We start from the raw sequence: 22,130 nt of genomic DNA, 5'->3' as shown, positions 1-22,130 counted from the left end.
CCCCCCTGGCAAAACATTGCTACGTAAAAAAAGGATCCTGGTGTTATTTGTCTCTCAGAAACAGTTCATAACTTCCCTTCAACTCATTCATGTCACCTAAAAGGTAAACCTGTTTCTCCATCACCTGTTCAGCTCTGATGATTCAATAAGGACATCTTCTGGTTTCATCTTCATGTTTCCCTCTCATCACATATCCAAACGGATATCATGACCAGCAGCTTTACAGCTGTGGCTCCAGCAAACATCAGCTGATACTAGAAAGTAATATTAAATAAATTCTAACAACAGCTGATCAAGCTTAAACGTGCTGCTGTTGTTTAGCGTGACCTCCGCCGGTTTCCTCTTCCTGGCGCAGAGAGAAAAACCGATCAGCTGATCATTGATCAGTTTCATGATTGAATTAGCAACTTTCTAGCTGAAGTAGTAAGGGACAAATTGCGTTCCTTTTCACCTCAGCTTTAAAGTTCGACCCCCTCGGCTGTAATTGGTCCAGTCCAGAGTCGATCATGACCAACTGGCCAATCCACCACTATTCATGTATACCGTTAAAAAAAAAGAAAAGAAATAAAACCCCATCGGCCCATAAAAACGAAATGTGCCCGATGGCCAGTCAAGCCCTGAGTGACAGCCTCAGAGGGGGAAAAAATGGCTCAAGACTGTTTAATCTGTATCTTATGTGCACTATACATCACTATATCACAATAATTTTTCATATCATATTAATGTTCCTAGAAGCTTTCAATCGTATTAGTGTGTTTTAATAACTTAGAATATTCATTTAATATCAACAAAAGACTTAAACCGGATCAAAAAAGGTTATATTGTGTTTATCTCATCAGCCATGACTGAATATGGCCACTGGATGTCAGCAGAGATGTGGTTAAAATAGGAGGCAAGTCAAAGAGTTGACTTTCAAAGCTAAAGTACCCAAACATTTGCTTCTTTTCAGAATGAGTGTATTTTTCTTGTAATAGACTTAAATACTTGCTGTGATTAAGGGGAGGATAAACCATTTATAATTGTGCAATTGTGTTGCTTTAGATTCTCTCAATAGTAAAATTGTAAGTAAGTAAGTTTATTTTATTGTGTTTTTGACTCAAAACAGCTTTATAGAGGTAAATAAGTAAAAAGACAACTTCTGAAGATTAAACCTCATATCTTTAGACACTTGTCTCAGCACACCCATGCAAAAAAACAAAAAACAAAAAATACCCAGAACCCCCCAAACAATAAAATTAAGGAGTGTGTACACACACCTTTTGGGATGATTTGATGTGAAATGTGTTTGGTGACAGACTCAGAGACTGTTTAATCTGTATCCTATGTGCACTATATATCACTATGTAATAATAAGTGAAAGGCAAAGTGGACAAGTAGCAGATCAGAGTTTCAGAGCAGGAACACCTGACTAAAAAATTGCCAACTGAAACTCATAAAGAAACTCGCATAAAGACATGATTTTAAGAGCTGTGGTGTGGATTTGTCCTTGATCCAACACAGCTGATTTAACACTAGAATTACTGAGCCTTTTTTCCCCTGGTGCAAGTCCCTACTACTAGATTTATTAGCCCTGCGCAAATTTGCGTAAATCCCCTGAACCTACTGGTAAGACCTCCTAGAATTACTGACTTTTTTATTTTCTGGTGGAAGTCCTGAGGTGTTAATCACCCCTGCTGAAGTTTTCACAGGTCATCAGCTCGATTCTCCTCCTGTTTTTGTTGTGCAAACCACCCATTATCTTTGAGGCCTGGAAAATTTGCATTTGTTCACTCAGAGTAGCTCAGATCCAAGGCAAGAGAAAAATCTGTGTTTACAACCCTACAGTGGAGCTGAAGGCCTCTCAGCAGGGTGCTAGGAGGTGTTAGGTTCAGGGAATTTACGCAAATTTGCACAGGGTTAGTAAATGTAGTAGTAGGGACTTACAGCAGGAAAAAAAGGCTCAGTAATTCTAGTGCTAGCACCCCGCTGAGATTTTCACAGGCCTTCAGCTCCATTGTTCTCCTGCTTTTGTTGTGCAAAACACCCTCCCCCAACCAGGAGAGATTTGTGTATGTGTAGGAGTGGCATTGCTTGACTACAGCACAGTGCTGTGCATAAAAGCAGACCGACCAGGAGGGAGAATCATTTCTTCTTCGCATTTCTGAGAACGCTCATCAGGATGGCCTCCGTATCACTGCCACGCAGGAAGAACCTGTCTGCGCAACAGGCTTGGGCCTTGCTTCAGGAAATGGACGAAGCAGATTCTGATGGGGGAGAGGTTTCATTTGTCCAGCAGGCCACTGATACCTCCTCAGAAGAATCTGAAAAGGAGACGGAACAAGAACCCAACATGCCTCCTCGGAAGAGGCCCCGTGGTACTGGGAAGCCCAGCCAGAGCCACATGGCAAAAGAAGGCACTGTGTGGGTAGAGGAGGACAATGGAATGCCCAGTGCAGGAGCAAATCGTTCGTGCTTCACTGCTCAAGCTGGACCCACAGAGTCTGCTAAGGTTTGTCACTGCCATATTACATATGATATTTATATAAACCCATTTAGAGTGAGGTTCATGTAAATTTACCATTCTCTATTTGTTTATCTTCCGACAGCGTAAAATTACAAGTGTGCTCCAAAGCTTCCTTTGCCTGTTAGATGTGGGAATGCTGCACACCATCAGAGAGTGTACGGTACATCAAGCCCGCAGAACAGAGCCGCACTGGAATTTGTCAGTTCATGAACTGATGGCATTCATTTCAATTCTGTTTGTAAGAGCAATCATGTGTCCCGTTGGTGCCATTGTGGATTGCTGGTCAGAAAGATTTCTGGTGCCAGTAATCAAAGAGACAATGCCCCAAGATAGATTCATTTCAATTATGCAACACCTTCGATTTGATGACAAAGACACGCGGGCAGAACGGGTGAAAACAGACAAATTTGCGGCGATCTCCGACATCTGGACACGCTTCAACGAGAACTGTGCTAAGAGTTTCACTCCAGGAGAACACATGACCATAGATGAACAACTGTTCCCTACCAAGGTTTGTTGTCCATTCACACAGTATATCGCAACCAAGCCAGACAAATTTGGGATCAAGTTCTGGATGGCCACGGACTTGGACACCAAATATGTCTGCAGTGCATCTCCTTACTTGGGAAAGGACCCCAGTCGTCAGAAGGGAGAGAGGCTGGCAGAGAACGTGGTCATGAAACTGATGGAGCCGTTTTTGGATGATGGGAGAAACGTCACAACGGACAATTTCTTTACTTCACTGTCACTGTCGCACAGACTGCTGCAGCGCAAAACAACGTTACTGGGCACGGTGAATAAAGTCCGGCGTGAACTTCCTCAACTTGCACGGATGTATTCCATAAGAGCAGCAACACGCAGGTGGCCAGTAGCAGTTTTCTACAATATGCTGGACCTGGCGGCTGGGAATGCCTACATTTTGTACAAGGCATGTACAGGGTGGACAGGCAAAAGAAGATTGTTTCTGAGTCTTCTAGCTCAGGAACTTCGTTGCCGATTCATGCAGCACAAGGAAATATTAGCACGGGCTGCTGAAGCTGCTGCAGCTGCTGTGCCAGGGACTGGAAAGACAACGCAGTGCCAGGTGCAAGAGAGCTGCAACAGGAATCGCAGCAGGTTTACCTGTGCAACATGTCAGAAATTCACCTGTGCCAAATGCAGGGATGATGAACACTGGGTCTGCAAACGCTGTAAAGTTTGAAACACTTTGAAATAAAACAGACTTGTGTACCCATATATTGTGAATGTGTGTCCTTTGTATCGATATGGCAGGAATTTCTGAAGGTTGTAACACAGAGGTTTGGCCTGGCTTGGATCTGAGCAACTCTGAGTGAGCAAATGCAAATGTGCCAGGCCTCAAGGATAATGGGTGGTTTGCACAACAAAAGCTGGAGGCGAAACGAGCTGACGACCTGTGAAAATCTCAGCAGGGGTGATTAACACCTCGGGACTTGCACCAGAAAATAAAAAAGCCAGTAATTCGTTACGCAAGTTTGCGCAGGTTTAGTAAATCTAGTGTTAAATGGCTAAATTACCTGCTCAACATGTCTTGTTGAGAGGTTGTCCAGAGGCCTGGTAATGAACTAATCATTTAGGTCTGTTGACCCAGGGTGATATCTAAAACCTGCAGGACAGGAAATATATGTGTTCATACTCTTTTTTTCTATTGCTATTATCAATTATTTTTGAGTAGACTAAAGGCAGTGTATGGCCCAGGGGGACAGTTTCCATCCAGCAAATGACCCCAGTCAGACTGGCACATGTGAGGTGCCAGTCTCTATATAAGAGACAAATTCTGGATATTAGTATTAGTGTTTGTAATATTAAAATAAGTTTATCTAATGTTAGGCTGATATGCCTCTGACAAAATATAAGATATGCTCTTTTGTTCTCTAGTTAATGGCATAATCATATACATGTAGGTAGTGCCTCAGTACTGTGGAGCAAACATATTACACCAAGTAATAGATGAACAATTAAATGACAGAAAAGTTCCTGTGTTTTCCAATCTCTGTAACCGAAGTTTCAGTTGATTACAATTTGTCCACAGTAAAATAAATAAAAAGTAAAAATCAATCAATCAATAAAATAGGACATCTAAAATATTTTTTGCTCTATAATGGCACGATAGTCGGGACAAAGAGCTACCAAACCTTTTTCTATAATTTTACACATTTTATTTTGCCCAGAGAGTCATTTTGACATTTATTTCATTAAATAGAACAGCCTTTCTTTAACATGTAGTAAAACACACACATCCAGCTGAAATTGCACTTTTTTTTCTTATATTGAGATATTACAGGGACTATATGTGGAGCTAAACTTATTTACATTGACAGAAAGGGTTTTTTTCTGGCCTGGACAACTTAAGATTAAAGTGCACTGTATGTGCACAGCCTTATATGCCCCCTAGAGCTCTTACATCAGGTGATCTTTTGCTCTTGGCCACACCAAGGTCCAGGCTGGTTCTTAGAGGTGATCGTACATTTGCGGTCGTGGTGCCTAAATTGTGGAATGATTTGCCTCTTCACATTAGACAGGCTCCTACCTTCAACCTTTTTAAATCCTATCTTAAAACACATTTCTACTCACTGGCTTTTAATACTGCATGAGAGTCATGTACTTAAATATTTGTCATTAGCTATTTGTCATTGATGTTAATTGATATTGCTATTTTATTGTGTGTTATTTTATTGTGTAATTTGTATGTTTGTACAGCACTTTGGTCAACACCACTGTTGTAATTAAAAGTGCTATATAAATAAAATAAATGTGGCTCCAAGTGTAAAATGAGTTTGACCTCCCTGATTGTAGTGTTAAACTGTACGGCTGTGACAGAAATGGCCACTGGATGTCAGCAGAGAATGAGAATGATTAAATATCCTTATTTGCTTTAATTAAGGTATTAATAAATCAGTGATTTAATAATATAATCATTTTTTGCTGTATATTCACGTAATAGTAAAGTTGTAAATTTTATTTCTATTGTCACAAATGCTTTATAGAGGTAAATTATTTTTTTATTTTTTTATTTTTTTAAAAAACAACCCACTACAAGAGAAAGTGGACAAGTAGCAGGCCAGAGACTTCATGTGAAGATCAAATCTTAGAGACTGAATGAAATTTATCCCCACGTTTTACACTTAAGCGTATAAAGTGGATAAAACAGATCCCAATTGCTCTTTGTTTTGGGCACTAATGCGCAGGAGAAATAATTAAATTGTCTGTCTTGTCAAGATTTCACTGCAAAAACGTATTTGCCATCCAACAACTGGCTGTATTAAGGCATTCGTTTAAAATGGATAAGTTAATGAGTTTGTGAGGTTTAAAAGAGAAGTAAAGTTGAATGTGATGGACATACAAGTCATGAGAAATTATTTTAAAAGTACTGATAAGATAGGAACTTTGATAAGATCCTATCTTATCAAAGTTCTAGAGCACCTAATGTAGAACTTTGTAGAACGCCACATGACAGATCAGCAACACCTAGACCACCGAAACCAAAAGCATTTTCTGGAGTTGCCCCACCCCTGACTTTGTAAACATTCATCAGTTCCCTGATAAAGGGAACCGCCTTTAGTCAACCCTCACAATCAACAAGTTACAAGCTATTCAGACGAACTGGGCATTATTATCTTTAAAACAATCGAAGTTCCTTGAAGGTATTTTTGGTATTGGATCTGAGGTGTTTGGATTTTGATCACAGCTTTTTTCCCCCCTCTTGCTTCACGACAATGGAGCACAAACTAAGAGTATTTGTGCTGCTGAAGATACATTTGCTTTGTGTACTCTTTATCTATGGACAGTCTAGTGTAAATTGCGAAAAAGGTAAGCTAAGACAAAAGGCGTTTGGGTCACAGAAGTCACTAATTGTGGCTGTAGCTCAGGTGGCAGAGCAGGTCAGCCACTAATCAGAAGGTCGGTTCGATCCCAGGCTGCCTCCTGGCTACATGCCAAATATCCTTGGGCAAGATACTAACCCCATGTTTACCTACTGGTGGTGGTCAGAGGGCCTGGTGGCACCAGTGTCCGGCAGCCTCGCCTCTGTCTGTCACTGTCACCAGTGTGTGAATGACTGAATGTAGTGTGAAGTGCTTTGGGGTCCTTAGGGACTAGAAAAGCGCTATACAAATGCAGGCCATAATTATTTGGTTTTACTGTTATTATTGTGACGCAAAAGAGAGAGGTCATTAATTAATGTTTCATACAGAATTATACCCTCAACTTAAAATCAACAATGTTTAATGTTTAAGGCTGATTTTTTATTTTAAGGCTTATCCTATTCCATTGTTTGTCTTATTTTTTGCTGCTCTAACATTGCACTGTCCAATTTCTGCAATAACACAACAAATTTCCCAAGTGTGGGACTAATAAAGATTTATCTTATCTTATCTTATCCTATCTGGCTGTTTTCTTTTCACGCATCGCTGTCTCCTGTTTGAAGGAAGGTTGGCTCTCGTATCTTAAATTTCTCCACATGTGAGAAATTCTCTGATACTTTTAATTTATATCTATCCCCTTATAACTAATCTTTTTAATAATACCTGTCGTTCCATTTTAGATAGCTTTTAACAATGCTATAAGAGATGCGATGGCTGCCTATTTTTTCACACCTGGTTGCAAAGATCAGAGGTAATCCAAAGGTGTTGTTTGACACCATTAGTGGTATTATTACTCCTCCTGCACCTGCAGCCCCCATTTCTTCATAGGGGAAGTAAAAATTTTCTCTCTTTCTTGCTAGAAAAAAATCAGTAATGTAAGAAAAAAAAATCCCATCAGTATCTTCATTGTCAGTTCCTACTCCAGCTCAGCCTGTTATTTTAGAAACTTTTTCACACGTTTATCTTACCTCAATGAAAGCATCCTCCTGTTGACTTGACATTTTACCTGCATCTTTATTCGAAAACGTCTTTCACTCTGCTCGCCTAATCAACAGTTCACTGGTGTCTGGTAAAGTTATTATTTTAAAAATGTGATATCCACCCCCTTTAAAAAAAAACCCAAGTTAGACCCTTCTCTTCTTAGCAGTTACAGACCAATCTCAAAATTGGTCTGGCAAGGCCTTGCCTTATCTAAAATCTTAGATATGGCAAGGCCTTATCTAAGATTTTAGAAAAGGCCTTGCCGTATTAGTCCATTTAGTCGACCTTTGTTTTTGTTGTTATTTATTTTATTTTATTTTAGAGGGAAAAAAAGAGAAAACAAGAAAAAAAGAGCAACATAATAAACACAACACCATCACATTAATCTAGCTAAGTGTAAATAACAGTAAATACTAAATATTGAAAGTTGTGCAGCACGCAGGACCGACAGCACCCAATGTGCTTTGAGGTAGCAGCCAAGAAAGGTGTAGTGTGTGTCTCTGAAGAGTGAACACCGTTGTGCACAACTGTGTGGATGAGCACGGTTGTATACAAAAGGTTTCTCCATGTAACGATCTGCTAGAGGGTGTGGACAGGGCTATGGCTCCCTGGGGACAGGCCATGAAGCAGGCATGGAGGAGATCCAGGCCCCAGACATTCACAGGCCCCAGATTGCGAGAGCCCAAAGAGGACCACGAGAGGGGCATCCATGCCACCCTCCTGGGAAGAGCTGAGGAGAGCCCCAAATGAAGGGACACCCAGCAGCCATGGAGCAGAAGCCAGAGTGGGCTACAGTGGTGTGCCAGTGGGCTCCGCCGGCAGCCAGCTGTGCCAGAGTGAACCGAGCCGCAGGCCCAGAGGCCTGAGGGCCCCCCACACCCCGGAAGAAGCCCAACCAAGCCACGGGCGCCAGACCCTGCAAAGCAGCCACCAAGAGTGAGCCAGTACATACCTGAGCGCCCAGCACCAGACACCAAGAACCACCAACGTACCGACGCCTGAGGGCATCAGCCACTGGTAGGGAGTGTGGTGAGGGGAGATAGGCCTCCATACTTTGGAGGGCCTGAGATGTTCCCAGGTGGAACATGGTGGTCCCTCCACAGGTGGAGTCCAAGACCCGACCTGACATATAGACACAGACAAACAGGCACACAGAGACACAAACGTGTATTCCCACCCTCATACACAAATACTCAGCAATCACCCAACATAAAAACAGACACAAATGGACACTGTACACACAATCATACTCCCCAAACATACTCTATACCCCAGGTCTAGGTACCCTCGCCCCCACAGGGGGAAACCGCATCTAGACCCAAGAGATGTTACCCTGTCTCCCTGGCAAGCAGACCGCAGCAGCAGGGAGGCCCCGCATCCCAGCCCCTCCGCCCGATGCCTAATAGAGAACAGGGGTGTGTGAAGACCCCATACCTCCCTCCTCCCGCTCATCCCACATAGCAGACAGGTCTGGTCCGGATCTGGTGTCAAGCTGGCACTGCTGGCTGACTTCTGGCATGGTAAGTGGGATGTCATCCAGATATGGGCCAGGCCTGGCGTAGATGGCACTGTTTATGTGATGGCATGCCATATCTGGCCCGATTATGGTTTGGTGTATGAGGCCCAGGCTCATAGAAAACAGGTCTTCCACAGATCTGGCATCAAGCTGACACTTCTGACTGACTGGTGTCGTTTCAGGATGTATGTCAACCAGATGTGGGCCACGTCTGGCAATGATGGCAACTATTTATCTTCCTATTTTTTTATTTTAGTTAGAAGACCCAAAAGCCACATTGCAATACCATACTGCTACGGTAGCCAACATTTCAAATGCAGGTTTGACAGGTTTGTGAGTGTACACTTTATCCAAAAACTAGTGAGGGTTTACTCATGTTTACCACTGGGTGGTTCTAGCTCAGGTGGTAGAGCCGGTCACCTACTGATCGGAAGGTTAGTGTTTCGATTCCTGAGTCCACCAGTCTGCATGTAAAGAGAGTGAATGTAGTTACGAAGCACTCAGGTTTGAGAAAATCTGTAAATGTGGCATGTTGTATAGAGCACTTTAAGTAATCCGGAAGAATAGAAAAGCGCTATATAAGAATCAGTACATTAATTGTCTGAACAGAGTTTCATCATGCTACTTTTGCACTGTTATGTTCCGGCACATGTTGTTATTACATGGCTTGATTAAGGTTCACATTAGGCTGACATCTGGGTCCAGAGCTGAAACTGTTCTAGGCCAGCACAGGGCCAGCAGTGTGTCTGCAACTGACCCGTGGCTGCACACAACTTACACATGGCCCACATACTGCATAGAATGACAGCCCTTTGGTGGCCCAGATCAGGTTGGCCAGAGGTAATCCACACATGGGCCAGCACACAACCACCAGTGTGTCTGCAACTGGCCTTGTGCTGGCCCATGTGTAAGCCACCTCTGGCAAACCAGATCTGGGCCACCAAAGGGCCGTCATTCTTTGCAGTATGTGGGCCATGTGTAAGCACATTGTGTGGGCCAGATCTGGGGCATACCCATTTTGCTATGTGGGATGTGTAGTGTTGCTGTCCGTTGTTCTAAAGTGCATTTAAAACACGGTAGTCAGGTGGTCCCCACCTGACTACCGTGTTTTAATTGGATATTGGATATGACCACCTGGTCATATCCAATATTGACTTTTAAGCTCGTTAGAGTTGTACAAACTCTGTTTTTGTGTTTATATATTGTATATATTTTTATGAATGTTTGCACAATGTACAGCACCGCTCCTATAGGCATAATGTGTATGTGGCCGACTTCATTTTTACCCAAACTATGTATTTTTTCTTAACCTCATTATTTCTCCTCATTATTGCCTCTGATCATTTATTGTATTTTGAATACTCTTGCACTATTTCTATCAGTGGACTCCTCATGAACAGAAAAACATATCTGATTATTCACTGATAAACCAGATTTTTACTAACTCCCCAACTATAAGATCCTGTCATTCCCACCCAGTTTACCAGGATTTATATTTTAGGAACCAAAGATTCTCTGACTGACACCAGCCATCATCCTCATGACCATCAGAGTGATCAGATGCAGAGAGCTGTGGTACTGGAGCATCGAAGAACTCCTCGAGATGTAAATGATAGACTACAGAAGCTAGAGATAAGGGTGGGGGAGATGGCTCGGGTGCTGGATGAGGTCAGAGCTCAGGTAAAGTGATGCACTTAAAGCATGAGTTTCACAAAACAATGACACAGTGAACCATGACATGACATCCTGGGATTTTTTTTCTTTTTTTCATAACAGACTGACAACATGTTGAGGCTGGAGAATAGGATGGACAAGCTGGCACATACACTGAACGTGGCCATTGTAAGAGCCAAAAATGACATAATGAAACATGACATGACATACTGGGATTTTAAACTTTGATTTATTTACTTTTATTGTTACTTTTTTGGCCCAATGACAAACTACAGCAAAATGATAGCCTGCAGCATCTGGAGAATATATCACGGGAACTGGATCGCATGCAGAAAATGTTCATAGATCAGGTAAAGATTGCACTCAGTCCAATGAGTTTTCACCAAAAAATGACACACTGAAACATGACATAACATACTAGGATTTAAAAAAAAATTTTTTTTTATAACAGACTGACAACCTGTCGAGGCTGGAGAATAGGATGGACGAGCTAGCACGTACTCTGAACGTGGCCATTGTACGAGCCAAAAAGGACATGATGAAACATGACATGACATACTGGGATTTTAAACTTTGATTTATTTACTTTAATTTTCACTTTTTTGCCCCAATGACAACCTACAGAAAAATGATGGCCTGCAACATCTGGAGCATATATCAAGAGAGCTGGATCATATGCAGAAAACCGTCAAAGCTCAGGTAAAGATTGCACTTAGTCTATGAGTTTTCACAAACAAATAACACAATGAAACATGAAATTACATGCTTGGATTTTTTTTTCTTTTTTTTATAACAGACTGAAAAACTGTCAATGCTGGAGAATAGGATAGACGTAACCACTGTGCGAGCCAAAATTGGCATAATTAAACATGACATGGCATAATTAAACATGACATACTGGGATTTTAAACTTTTATTCATTTACTGTTATTTTTACTTTTTTGCCACAATGACAAACTATAGAGAAATGACAGCCTGCAAAATCTGGAGGATATATCAAGAAAGCTGGATCATAGGCTACACTTGGTCAGTATTGAGGTAAATATTCCATTTCATATTTCTTGATGCATGTTCAATCATCCAGGTATGGAAATTCCAAGGTTGATCCCCCGAAAGAACAACTCTTCTTACAATGCTGTGATTGCAGCCATTCCCCAACTCTCTGTGAATGGTAATCATGGACATTGATAAGTGGTTTTGATTATGACAGTTTACATATAAATGATCAAGAAACTGACATCTAGAGCCCATTGGTAGTCAGTGGTGCTAGTTTCAGTCATTGTGCAAAGGTACTGTTTATAAGGTTGGAGAAACATGGAGTCAGCTGAGATTGAAGAAGTCACTTGGATGATTGATGAAGCGTTTCTGCCACTGAAACTGCTACGTCCAGATAAACAGAATCAACCTTTTAGGATTTCACTTCATAATATTCCACAATGAGTTTTCATGAAAAATGGCATGAAACATTGCAGGACATATCTGGACATATATTTTTGTTTGTTTGTTTTATAACAGAATGACAAACTAAAGAGAGAGATGTACTTCCTGAAATCATGTTTGAAGGAGCAATGCAAAGAAGGTGACTCATGTTCTTTCTGTGAGAGCTATTATCTGTCATATATCACTATCGGTGTTTCTATTCATTTCATTCAACAGTCAAATGCTTGGGCACACCTTCTCATTTAATGGTTTGTCTTTGTTTTCATGATTATTTACATTGTAGTTTCTCACAATGTAAATAATGTAAATAAGGCATCAAAACTATGAATGAACATATATGGAATTATTTAGCAAACAAAAAAGTGTGAAATAACTCAAAACAAGTTATACATTTTAGATTCTTAAAAATAGCCACAATTTGCTTTGATTATTGCTTTGCACACTTTTGGCATTCTCCTGATGAGCTTCATGAAGTAGTCACCTGAAATGGTTTTCCAACAGTATTGAAGGAGTTCCCAGAGATGCTGAGTGCTTGTTGGTCCTTTTGACTTTGCTCTGTCATCCATCTCATCCCAAACCATCTCGACTGGTTTTAAGTTAGGCGACAGTGGACTCCAGGTCATCTGGCAGAGCACTCCATCACTCTCCTTCTTGGTAAAATAGCCCTCAGACAGCCTGGAGGTATGTTTGAGGTCATTGTCCTGTTGAAAGATAAAAATGGTACAACTAAACGTAAACTGGATGGGATGGCATGTTGCTGCAGGTTGCTGTGGTAGCCATGCTGATTTCATTGTGCCTTCAGTTTTGAATAATTCCCCAGCAGTGTCGCCAGCAAAGCACCCACACATCATCACACCTCATCCTTGATGCTTCACCGTAGGAACCGTGCATGTAGAGACCATCCATTCACCTTTTCTGTGTCTCGCAAAGACACGGCACACGGCAGAGGGAACCAAAGATCTCAAATTTGGTGTAATCTAACCGAAGCACAGATTTCCACTGGTCTAATGCCCATTCCTTGCATTTCTTGGTACAAACAAATCTCTTCGCTTGTTTCTTTTTCTTACTAGTGGTTTCTTAGCAGTTATTCGACCATAAAGGTGTGAAGTCATCTCCATTTTCTGAGGCATCTGAGGTCCTTCAAAATCTGTCGTACAATGCTCAGGATTTTCTATGAGTTTGTTGTGGCCAGTGCTATCCTCTATGCTGTTCCATGCTGGGGCAGCAGGTTGAGGGTCGCAGGTGCCAACAGACTAAATAAACTGATCCGCAAGACCAGTAATGTTGTGAGGATGGAGCTGGATTCCCTTAAGGTGGTGTCTGAGAGGCAGATGTTGTCTAAGACAAAACAATGCTGGATAATACCACCCACTTCATGATGTGCTGGCTAGTCACAGGAGCTCATTCAGTGAAAGACTGAGATTGCCAAAAAGCACCACTGAACAAAACGGGAAATGAATCCTGCCCGTGGCCATCTCTCTATACAAGTCCTCCATCTAATGCACAGTAAACACTGCAATAGTTACACCCTTTTTGCACATGCTCTTTTCTACTCTGTAATATTCTATTTATTTATATTGACCTCTGTTAGTTCTTGATATTTATAATTGAGTGATGTCTATATATTAATGCTTTTACTTAAATTTGTAAAATCTGTAACATATTGTATTGTTTAAATTGTTTAGCCGGTTATTGTTACTGTCTTGGAGCAGTTGTAACCCACATAATTTCCTTAGGGATTTATAAAGTATTCTGATTTTGATTCACGCAGTCTCCTCTGAACAGTTGGTGTAGAGATGTGTCTGCTACTGGAACTCTGTGTGGCATTCATCTGGGGTCTAATCTGAGGTGCTGTTAACTTGTGATTTCTGAGGCTGCTGACTCAGTGAATTTATCCTCAGCAGCAGAGGTAACTCTTGGTTTTCCTTTCCTGGGGCGGTCCTCATGTAAGCCAGTTTTGTCATAGCGCTTGACGGTTTTTGCGGCTGCAGTTGGGGACAGATTCAAAGTTTTAGCTATTTTCCCAACTGACTGACCTTTAGTTCTAAAGTGAAAGACGGAGATTACCAAAAAGAGATTACCTAAAGTAGTTTATTAAACTAATGATGGACTGTCATTTCTCTTAACTGACTGGTTCTTGCCATAATATGAATTCTAACAGTTGTCAAATAGACATGTCAGCTTTGTACCAACCTGACTTCTGCACAACACAACTGATGGTCCCAACCCCATTAAGAAGGCAAGAACTTCCATAAATGAACCCTGACAAGGCACACCTGTGAAGTAAAAACCATTTCAGGTGACTACATCATGAAGCTCATTGAGAGAAGGCCAAGGGTTTGCAGCGCTGTCAACAAAGCAAAGGGTGGCTACTCTGAGGAATCTAAAATTGAAAACTTTTTTTTCTTAGCTGCATATGGTAAATGGAAAATGTTAATGGCCAGTATTTGTATAGCGCTTTACGAGTCCCTCAGGACCCCAAAGCGCTTTACACATCCAGTCATCCACCCATTCACACACTGGTGATGGCAAGCTACATTGTAGCCACAGCCGCCCTGGGGCGCACTGACAGAGGTGAGGCATATGTATATACATCTTGCTTCATATATTTGATGTCTTCAGTATGTATCTACAATGTAGAATGTAGTCAAAATAAAGAAAAAACATTAAATGACAAGGTGTGTCCAAACTTTTGACTGGTAGTGTATAAAGCTTATGCGTAAGTTCATTAAGGAAGATCTATGGTCTCACATCTGTCCACTCCCAGGTGCTGCTGGCTAAATCTAAGCTTTATCACTCCTGCTTTCCCACACTGGCATCACTGGTCTAGTCCAATCACCTTCTCCTGGTCTGCTCCAAGCCAATCAGCATTCATGCTGCATACTTTAAAGCTCACTGCAGATCTGCCTTCTTCACCAAAGCTTTAAATGTGCGCACACAGCATTCGCTTATAATTGTTTTTTAAATTATCAGTCCAGTATAATGAGTCTTATGTTTAAAAGAAAAAAAAAATTAACTCCTCAACCTTTTCTATTAGTCTTTCAAGCCTCCGTGACTGGCAATTATCATCTCACTGATTGTTCACTCAGGTTTTTCACTCATCTTAACCCGTCTCATAAACGTTCCCCTCTCATCTGAGAAATCAATTCGTGCACCTTGTGTGAAGTTTCTGGGCACTTTAGGCATTCTATCTAATCAAATTCTGCTCAAATGTCCAGGCTCCCAATCCAATATACATTAATGCGCACAGTTAAGGATTCCACTTCTTGTGTCTTGATTTTGACCCAGGTGTCGTCTACATATCTGTACCAGTGGCTGGGTACTCTTCCTTTGAAAGAGCCAAGAGCCTTCCTTTCCACTTCCTCCATGTAAAGGTTGGCTACAATAGGTGACACGGGGGAGCCCATGGCACAGCCATGTTTTTGTCTGTAAAAGCCTACGTTGTATTTGAAATATGTAGTGGTGAGGCAGAGGTCTAACAGTGTGCAGATCTGATCGGGTGTGAAGTTGGTCCTGTCCTCCAAGGAGCTGTCTTCTCAACATCGAAGTTTACCGGAAGCCCACACACACGGACCAGTACCTCCTGTTTGACTCCCATCACCCTCTGGAACACAAACTTGGAGTAATTAGGACCCTACACCACCGGGCAGAACATGTTCCCTCTAAGCCTGAAGGAAAAAAGAAGGAACACACACATGTAAAGGAAGCACTCAAAACGTGCAGCTATCCTAAATGGGCGTTCTTAAAGTCAGCAAAGAGGCACAGAAAAGAAGATCAGACACCAGCGAGGGAGGATAAGAAGGACAGACGCAACAACATTGTCATCCCCTATGTAGCCGGTGTATCAGAAAAACTCAGGAGGGTTTTCTCCAAGCATGACATCCCGGTGCATTTCAGACCCAGCAACACACTCAGACAAAAACTGGTTCACCCGAAAGACAAAACACCAAAACACAGACTTAACAATGTGGTGTATGCTGTACAGTACAGCGAGGAATGCCCAGACCTCTACATTGGAGAGACCAAACAGCCACTTCACAAGCGCATGGCACAACACAGAAGAGCCACCTCCACAGGACAAGACTCAGCTGTCCATCTGCATCTTAAGGATAAAGGACACTCTTTCGAGGATGTCAATGTTCACATTTTGGACAGAGAGGACAGATGGTTTGAAAGAGGAGTGAAAGAAGCCATCTATGTCCACTGTGAGCGACCATCTTTGAACAGAGTGCGGTGGTTTACGACACCAACTCTCTGCCATCTATAATCCAGTTTTGAGATCCCTTCCCAGACGCCTTAACGCCCACTCACATCCTGGGCCATCTGACCTCAGGAATTCGCATGATAAGGTGGGGCCAGGTTTCACAATGAACTCACCCGAAACTCTGGCTGATTGGGACCCACACCCAGTTCCACACCTTGGCTCAGGCGATTAGAGGATCATCAGGGGGTCCTTTTGTCCCTCTGTGGGGGGACACTCCCACCAGGTTTATATCTGGGACTCCCCACCATTTGACCTTAGAACTGAAGAAGCTTCTCGGATGAGAGGTGAAACGTCTTCAAGTAACTTAAAGAAGTCCAGACGCTTTTCTTTGCAAGCTCCTTTGACTACTAGTAGTAGTATATTATTATAAACATTTAGCACCATCTTCAGGTTTTGGGAGTACTAGTTAGCAGCAGTAGCCCTCCTGAGTTTCTGTCGTTTCCTGTCCTCCACAGAAATGATTCAAGCATGCTTCTTATAAGACCAAATTGGCAATACGAGCATCACTACATTTCATGCCATTCTAGCAGGTCATCAGTTGTGGTTACGATTCCGTTTTTACGGGACGGTTGGCAACTCTACTAACTAACCTTATAAATAAAATATAGTTCACTATCAGTATAGACAGTCATGCTAGCTAGCACGCAGTACGAGTTATTGTAACTGACTGTAAAAAGTCAGCACAACGAAAATAAACTACACCTAAACTTGGTTTATATCTGACTCAGATAGTCTAAAGGTCATAACTTCTTACCTGAAGTTTAGTTCACCTGACACTCGGACCGGCCCCGCCTCGGGTCTCTCCTCTTGCCTTGTAAATCTCTGACAGGTGAGTATATCATATATCTGTAGAGTGTAATGTTGTTAGAACTCCCTTACACAGACTCTTTGTATGCCTTGCTCCTTTTGTGCTGACTGTGCACTCTGTGGGTGGTGTTTGCCCATGGGAACAGAAAAGGTTCCCATCAAATATAAAAATTGAACCATTTTGATTATATGGGTTTATTAAACTTTTTAAAGAAGGCTGATATTTAAAAAATAATTTTAAATATTTGGGGGGTAGATTTTTTAATGTCAATTTGATCCACAAAATAACAGACGATTCACAAATGTTACTTACAAAGTCTTTGAACACAATTTACTGCAAATTACACAAACTAACAGTGGTAAAAAGGATATATGATCTCTTGGGTAGTTGTGATAGTTGCTACAAGGAGTGCGTATCAAAACATCAAAACAAGTTTGTAATCTGCACTTTTGTTGCATTGTGGGACTGGGTGGTATTTTAGCATAAAAATAATATTTTATAAGTTTTGTTAATTTTATCATCCATTCCTGGGCAATTTTATTGCTTTTTTTTTTTTTTAGAATTGTTTGTTTTATTCTTGCTTTCTGACCAGGGAATAAATTGTTTCTGATTAGACCTGCAGCGTCTCTGTGCCCTGGGTTTCTGATGACCCCCCCCCCTCCCCCCCGTATTTAAAAGAGCCTCCCTAGTATAGCATTCTGCCGCACCAGCTTTAGTGTTTACACATTCACGGCACATTAATAACTCATGATCTCATGGCAAATAATGTTTTGTGTTCTTCCTCATATCGCACAAGTCAACTGTTTTAGATTCTTAGTTCCAGGTGTCTTTCCACTTGTTGCCCATCCTCTCGTCATCCTGCATATTTAATCCCTCAGTTTATCCCTGTTCCTGGTCACCTCGTCATCTCCCCAGGATCATATGTTGGAAGTTTGTAATAATAGACTGCACCTGAGTCCCCACCCTAGAACCCTTTTCACAGTACTTAGTGATTTCCATTAGAAGACTTATTTCTCATATCAAAAACATATTGATTCTCATTCCGCCTCCTCTCATTTATCTGATTTGCCACACTGTTTTCAGAAAGAAACACCTGCATGAAACCTGGGCTCACACTGGATTTTTGAGTTACTAACCAAACACAAACAACAAAAAGCACAGTTCAAACTGGAATGTAGAACCTATATGATTGAGCAAACAGGGCGCACACATGAGGAGATGACGAGGTGAACAGGAACAGGGATAAACTGAGGGTTTAAATATGCAGGATGACGAGAGGATGGGCAACAAGTGGAAAGACACCTGGAACTAAGAATCTAAAAGCAAACACCAGTAGTTCTGGACGTTGGTGATGGAACTGATCTAGTGGATCGGGCTCAGCATTGCATCCAGCAAATGATATATGCAAACAGACTTACTGAAGTTTTCACAGATGATGTGGACTAATGATTTTGTTTCCTCTCCATGGGATTGTCCTGGTCACGTGTCCCCCTGATTCTAAAGATACATGTGATGTGAGTATTTTATGTTCAGCCACAATAAACAGCAGAGACAAATGGGTAATGAATTTAAATAAGTCTTCTTGTCCTGTCATTTTTGTATCTCTTGGTTTGAATAGAAGGACAATAGAGAGTGCCCTTCCCGGCCATACCCTACTCAGAACTGTGCAGAGAATGTGCCCGGCTGCCCAACACATACATGTGATGTGAGTCTTTGATGTTCAGGCACAATAAACAACCATCAATAATATTTAATGAGCTTAAAGGAAGTCTTCTGGTCCTGTTTTTCTGTTCACTATTTCTCTAATTATTTTTTTCTCTGAATTTAAATAGACGGGCAAGAGGGAGTGCCCTCCTCAAGACTGCAAAGAAGAGAATTTACCTGGACACTGCACTGAGCAAACCAGAAGTAAGGACAAAAAAACTGTACTAATCCATACATCTCTGTGGTAACTCTGTCTGGACTATTTATTGTATCGCTTGTTTTTCAGCTGCTTGCTTTAGGGATGACCACAGATCATCTCCCTCTATCTCACACTACCCGTTCCATACTTTTCTATTACACCAACCCTGTGTATGTTATATACATTATATATTCTGATCATTTTTAGAGTTATCCTGACATAACTTTGCCTTCTCCTTTTTACTTTAATTCACAAAACTTGACAGGATTCAACAAATATATATATATATATAAAAGGACCTTCTTGTTGGTTTGGGGTTGTTAGAAACTAACTCTGCACTGAGCATCTTCATTGCAGAAAGGTTTAGGGTGGATAAAAACACATTTTGATGTACAAATAAAATTTATTTGCTTTCTTCGCTGTAAGATTTTGCACAAATCTTTTAATTAATTAATTAATTAATCTTTATACCTAGAAGCACAGGGATAGTACAATAATGTGATGTGTGTTTACAGGTTGCACCCATTCTGGTGTAAATTATTACAATGGAGACTCTTGGAGATCGGTGGAGAGTCCTTGTGATATCTGCCAGTGTTTGGTGGGTCTGACAGCAACTACATGCTCAGGTTTTCATCTGGTCACTCACCTTCATCTCTAATAATGCTGTTCACTCTTCATCACAGGACGGTTATGTTCGCTGTGAGAGGGAGCAGTGTTACACTCCCTGTAGAAACCCTACTGCTCCTCCTCCAAATACCTGCTGTCCAGTCTGTGAAGGTGGGCTTAATTGCTTTGTGTAAGAAGATTTGTATATGTGTTAGACTGTAGAGACACAATGTGTCTATTTGTGTGTCTTGTAGGCTGCGATGTGAATGGACATGAAGTCCCTAATGGAGCTGTGATCCCTGTTGGAGACCCTTGTCAAGAGTGTAGATGCAAGGTGTGCCTATAAGTTAACATTAGATTTGACTTTGATATGTGTAAGTGAATTAAGGATTCTTTTGTTTGTTTAAATGTAAATGAATTGAGGATCTTTTTTTTTTGTTCTTTCTCTCAAAGAATGGAAATATGGTGTGTTCATACGTTTACTGTCCTGCTCCATCTTGTCACAATCCAGTGTATCATGCTGGAGAGTGTTGTCCACGGTAAAATCTGCCTTCTGCGATCATCCATATCATATTTTAAGCCTATAGAGTTCTTGTCCTTTTAAAATGTATTTAATCAATGTTTACATAAACCTGTAGATGCGAACAGTGTGAATATGAGTCCAAAGTGTATGGAAATGGAGAAAGGTTTACCTCAAAGAGAGACCCCTGCCTCCAATGCTACTGCTCTGTGAGTTTAGTCTGATAGTTATGGTTACATGATGTTCATGTGACTGAAAAATGGATCTAAATTTATTTGTCTTTCAAATTAGCTGTGATATGTGTGACAACTAAGTGGAGAATTTGACATATACATTCAATATTTTTCTGTCTCTGTCTCTTAGGCAGGTGAAGTGTTTTGTATAAACATGGCTGCATCATGTCCTACATCACACTGTACTCATCCAGCTAGGCACAGAGGAGAGTGTTGTGCCACATGCAATGGTCAGTGTCAAAAATATGCATCTCACATATTTCAACTTTTACAGAAACAACCAATCAGCTATTTGTGTTTGTTCTTCCAGAATGTCAGTATGAACAGAGGGTGTATGCTAAAGGGGAAATGCTCAGGCTACCTGGGAGTGGACCCTGCCTGCACTGCAGGTGTAAGGCAGGTGTATATAAAATGTTTTGTATCTAGTGCAAAAAAATCAGGCAAAGTGTGCATTTTATGGCTTTTCCCACATCAGGAGACACATTTCTGCTTTCTTTGTGCTTTTTTCTTTTCTGGATTATAGCACAGTTTGACTTCACACTTTTCATGCCTGTTAATATCGTTGACAGTTCTTTTGGTGCTTCTGTTTTAGGGTGGGAATATAACTTGCCATGAGAAGAAGTGCCCTCCTGTCCACTGCTCCAACCCGATTACACATTCACATCTTTGTTGTCCAAGCTGCTCCAGACATTTCTGACTCACGCACATGTAACGGGTGTATTAAAAAATTATTTATATTTCACCAAAGATCCATCCTGCAGTGTTATCTTGCTTTGTCAGTATTGGTTATGTATATGTGTTTATTTATATATGTTTATTTTCTGTATTTATATTTTGGGAGCTTTTATTTTGTTTGTGTGACCTTTGACTTCCCGCGAAGTCACTTCCTGTAGCTGCGCGCTATTTTCCTCAGTTGCCTAGAGGCCCCGCTGAGGAGAGGTGAGCGTACGCTAGTGTTCTCATTTACAGAGCGAATAAACATAGTTAAAGTAACTAAAAGTAATTCAAACACTGCTCGTTCCCTTTGTGCATTTTGTCTCACAGTTCTGTTTGATGTTTTAGTGTAAATTAGTTTTTCCTGTCGAGTACAGCACTTTATTGTAACATGCTAGTTAGCTAATCTCAGATGAGAGCATAGGAGCATGCACGTGGCTTCACATGTGGTCCGCTATCCTTCTCTCTCCCTTGAAGGTGTTCATGCAGAAGTCCAGTAAAGTGAAGTCGCTGTACTGTTTTGTTTTTATTTTAAACAGGTATGTGAGCTCCCTCTTTTATTTTTGTGTCATGTGAACTGGTTATATCTTTTGTTTGTGATTCATGTTCACTGTTTCAACTTGCTGTTAGATGCATGTAACTAAAAAAATATGTAAAATTGCCACTGGTAAATGAAGTCTCCCTAAAGTATAATTTTGTTGATGAGGTAATTGTCACTATATGTTCACGATGCAGTGCATTTTCGTTTGTTATATATGATTATAAATACATTTTAGTAGTATTGTTTGTTAATTGGATTTATTGTGATGTTGCACCTCAGTTGCCTAGAGGCCCCGCTGAGGAGAGGTGTTCATGCAGAAGTCCAGTAAAGTGAAGTCGCTGTACTGTTTTGTTTTTATTTTAAACAGTTGCCTAGAGGCCCCGCTGAGGAGAGTTCTGGGAGAATAAATCCATCCAGCTGGCAAAGTGAGAGCTGACTCCTCTGGTCATTCGCACAACACAACGCAGAGAACTAACAGCAATAAGAGTTTAAAGCCAGACCGGCTACAGTGGTGCCGTGACCCGGATCCACACCACTTCAGACTTG

At 41.2% G+C, this 22,130-nt stretch overlaps 2 protein-coding genes across 5 annotated transcripts; both read left to right on the top strand.

Annotated features, from left to right (window-relative positions):
• The first annotated feature begins 1,340 nt into the window (after positions 1-1,340).
• LOC146515603 (uncharacterized) lies at positions 1,341-5,274 on the top strand. The gene is made up of 2 exons (XM_085164896.1): positions 1,341-2,488; positions 2,586-5,274. Exons 1-2 carry the CDS (start codon positions 2,159-2,161, stop codon positions 3,702-3,704), a joined length of 1,449 nt encoding a protein of 482 aa, XP_085021022.1. The 5' UTR covers positions 1,341-2,158; the 3' UTR covers positions 3,705-5,274.
• A 301-nt stretch (positions 5,275-5,575) lies between these two features.
• LOC146515602 (kielin/chordin-like protein) lies at positions 5,576-21,770 on the top strand. Of its 4 annotated transcripts, none has more exons than XM_085165206.1 (15): positions 10,655-10,723; positions 11,180-11,254; positions 11,352-11,396; positions 11,519-11,593; positions 12,071-18,581; positions 18,686-18,772; positions 18,900-18,975; positions 19,486-19,568; positions 19,654-19,747; positions 19,831-19,910; positions 20,030-20,115; positions 20,215-20,305; positions 20,460-20,559; positions 20,640-20,725; positions 20,922-21,770. In XM_085165206.1, exons 5-15 carry the CDS (start codon positions 18,513-18,515, stop codon positions 21,024-21,026), a joined length of 957 nt encoding a protein of 318 aa, XP_085021332.1. In that variant the 5' UTR covers positions 10,655-10,723; positions 11,180-11,254; positions 11,352-11,396; positions 11,519-11,593; positions 12,071-18,512; the 3' UTR covers positions 21,027-21,770. The 4 variants fall into 4 exon arrangements, with proteins under 4 accessions (XP_085021335.1, XP_085021334.1, XP_085021332.1 ...); XM_085165207.1 differs by having other exon boundaries at positions 20,640-20,729; positions 20,922-21,043; XM_085165208.1 differs by lacking the exons at positions 18,686-18,772; positions 18,900-18,975; positions 19,486-19,568; ... (5 more) ...; positions 20,640-20,725; positions 20,922-21,770 and adding exons at positions 5,577-6,331; positions 10,383-10,561; positions 10,831-10,905; positions 11,007-11,072 and having other exon boundaries at positions 10,658-10,723; positions 12,071-18,503.
• The last annotated feature ends 360 nt before the right edge of the window (positions 21,771-22,130 follow it).

Source organism: Neolamprologus multifasciatus, chromosome 7 (genome assembly GCF_963576455.1).
Source record: "Neolamprologus multifasciatus chromosome 7, fNeoMul1.2, whole genome shotgun sequence".
NCBI classification, from domain to species: domain Eukaryota; kingdom Metazoa; phylum Chordata; class Actinopteri; order Cichliformes; family Cichlidae; genus Neolamprologus; species Neolamprologus multifasciatus.
Note: the sequence above shows the minus strand (reverse complement) of the source record. Positions and strands in the feature narration are given on the sequence as shown.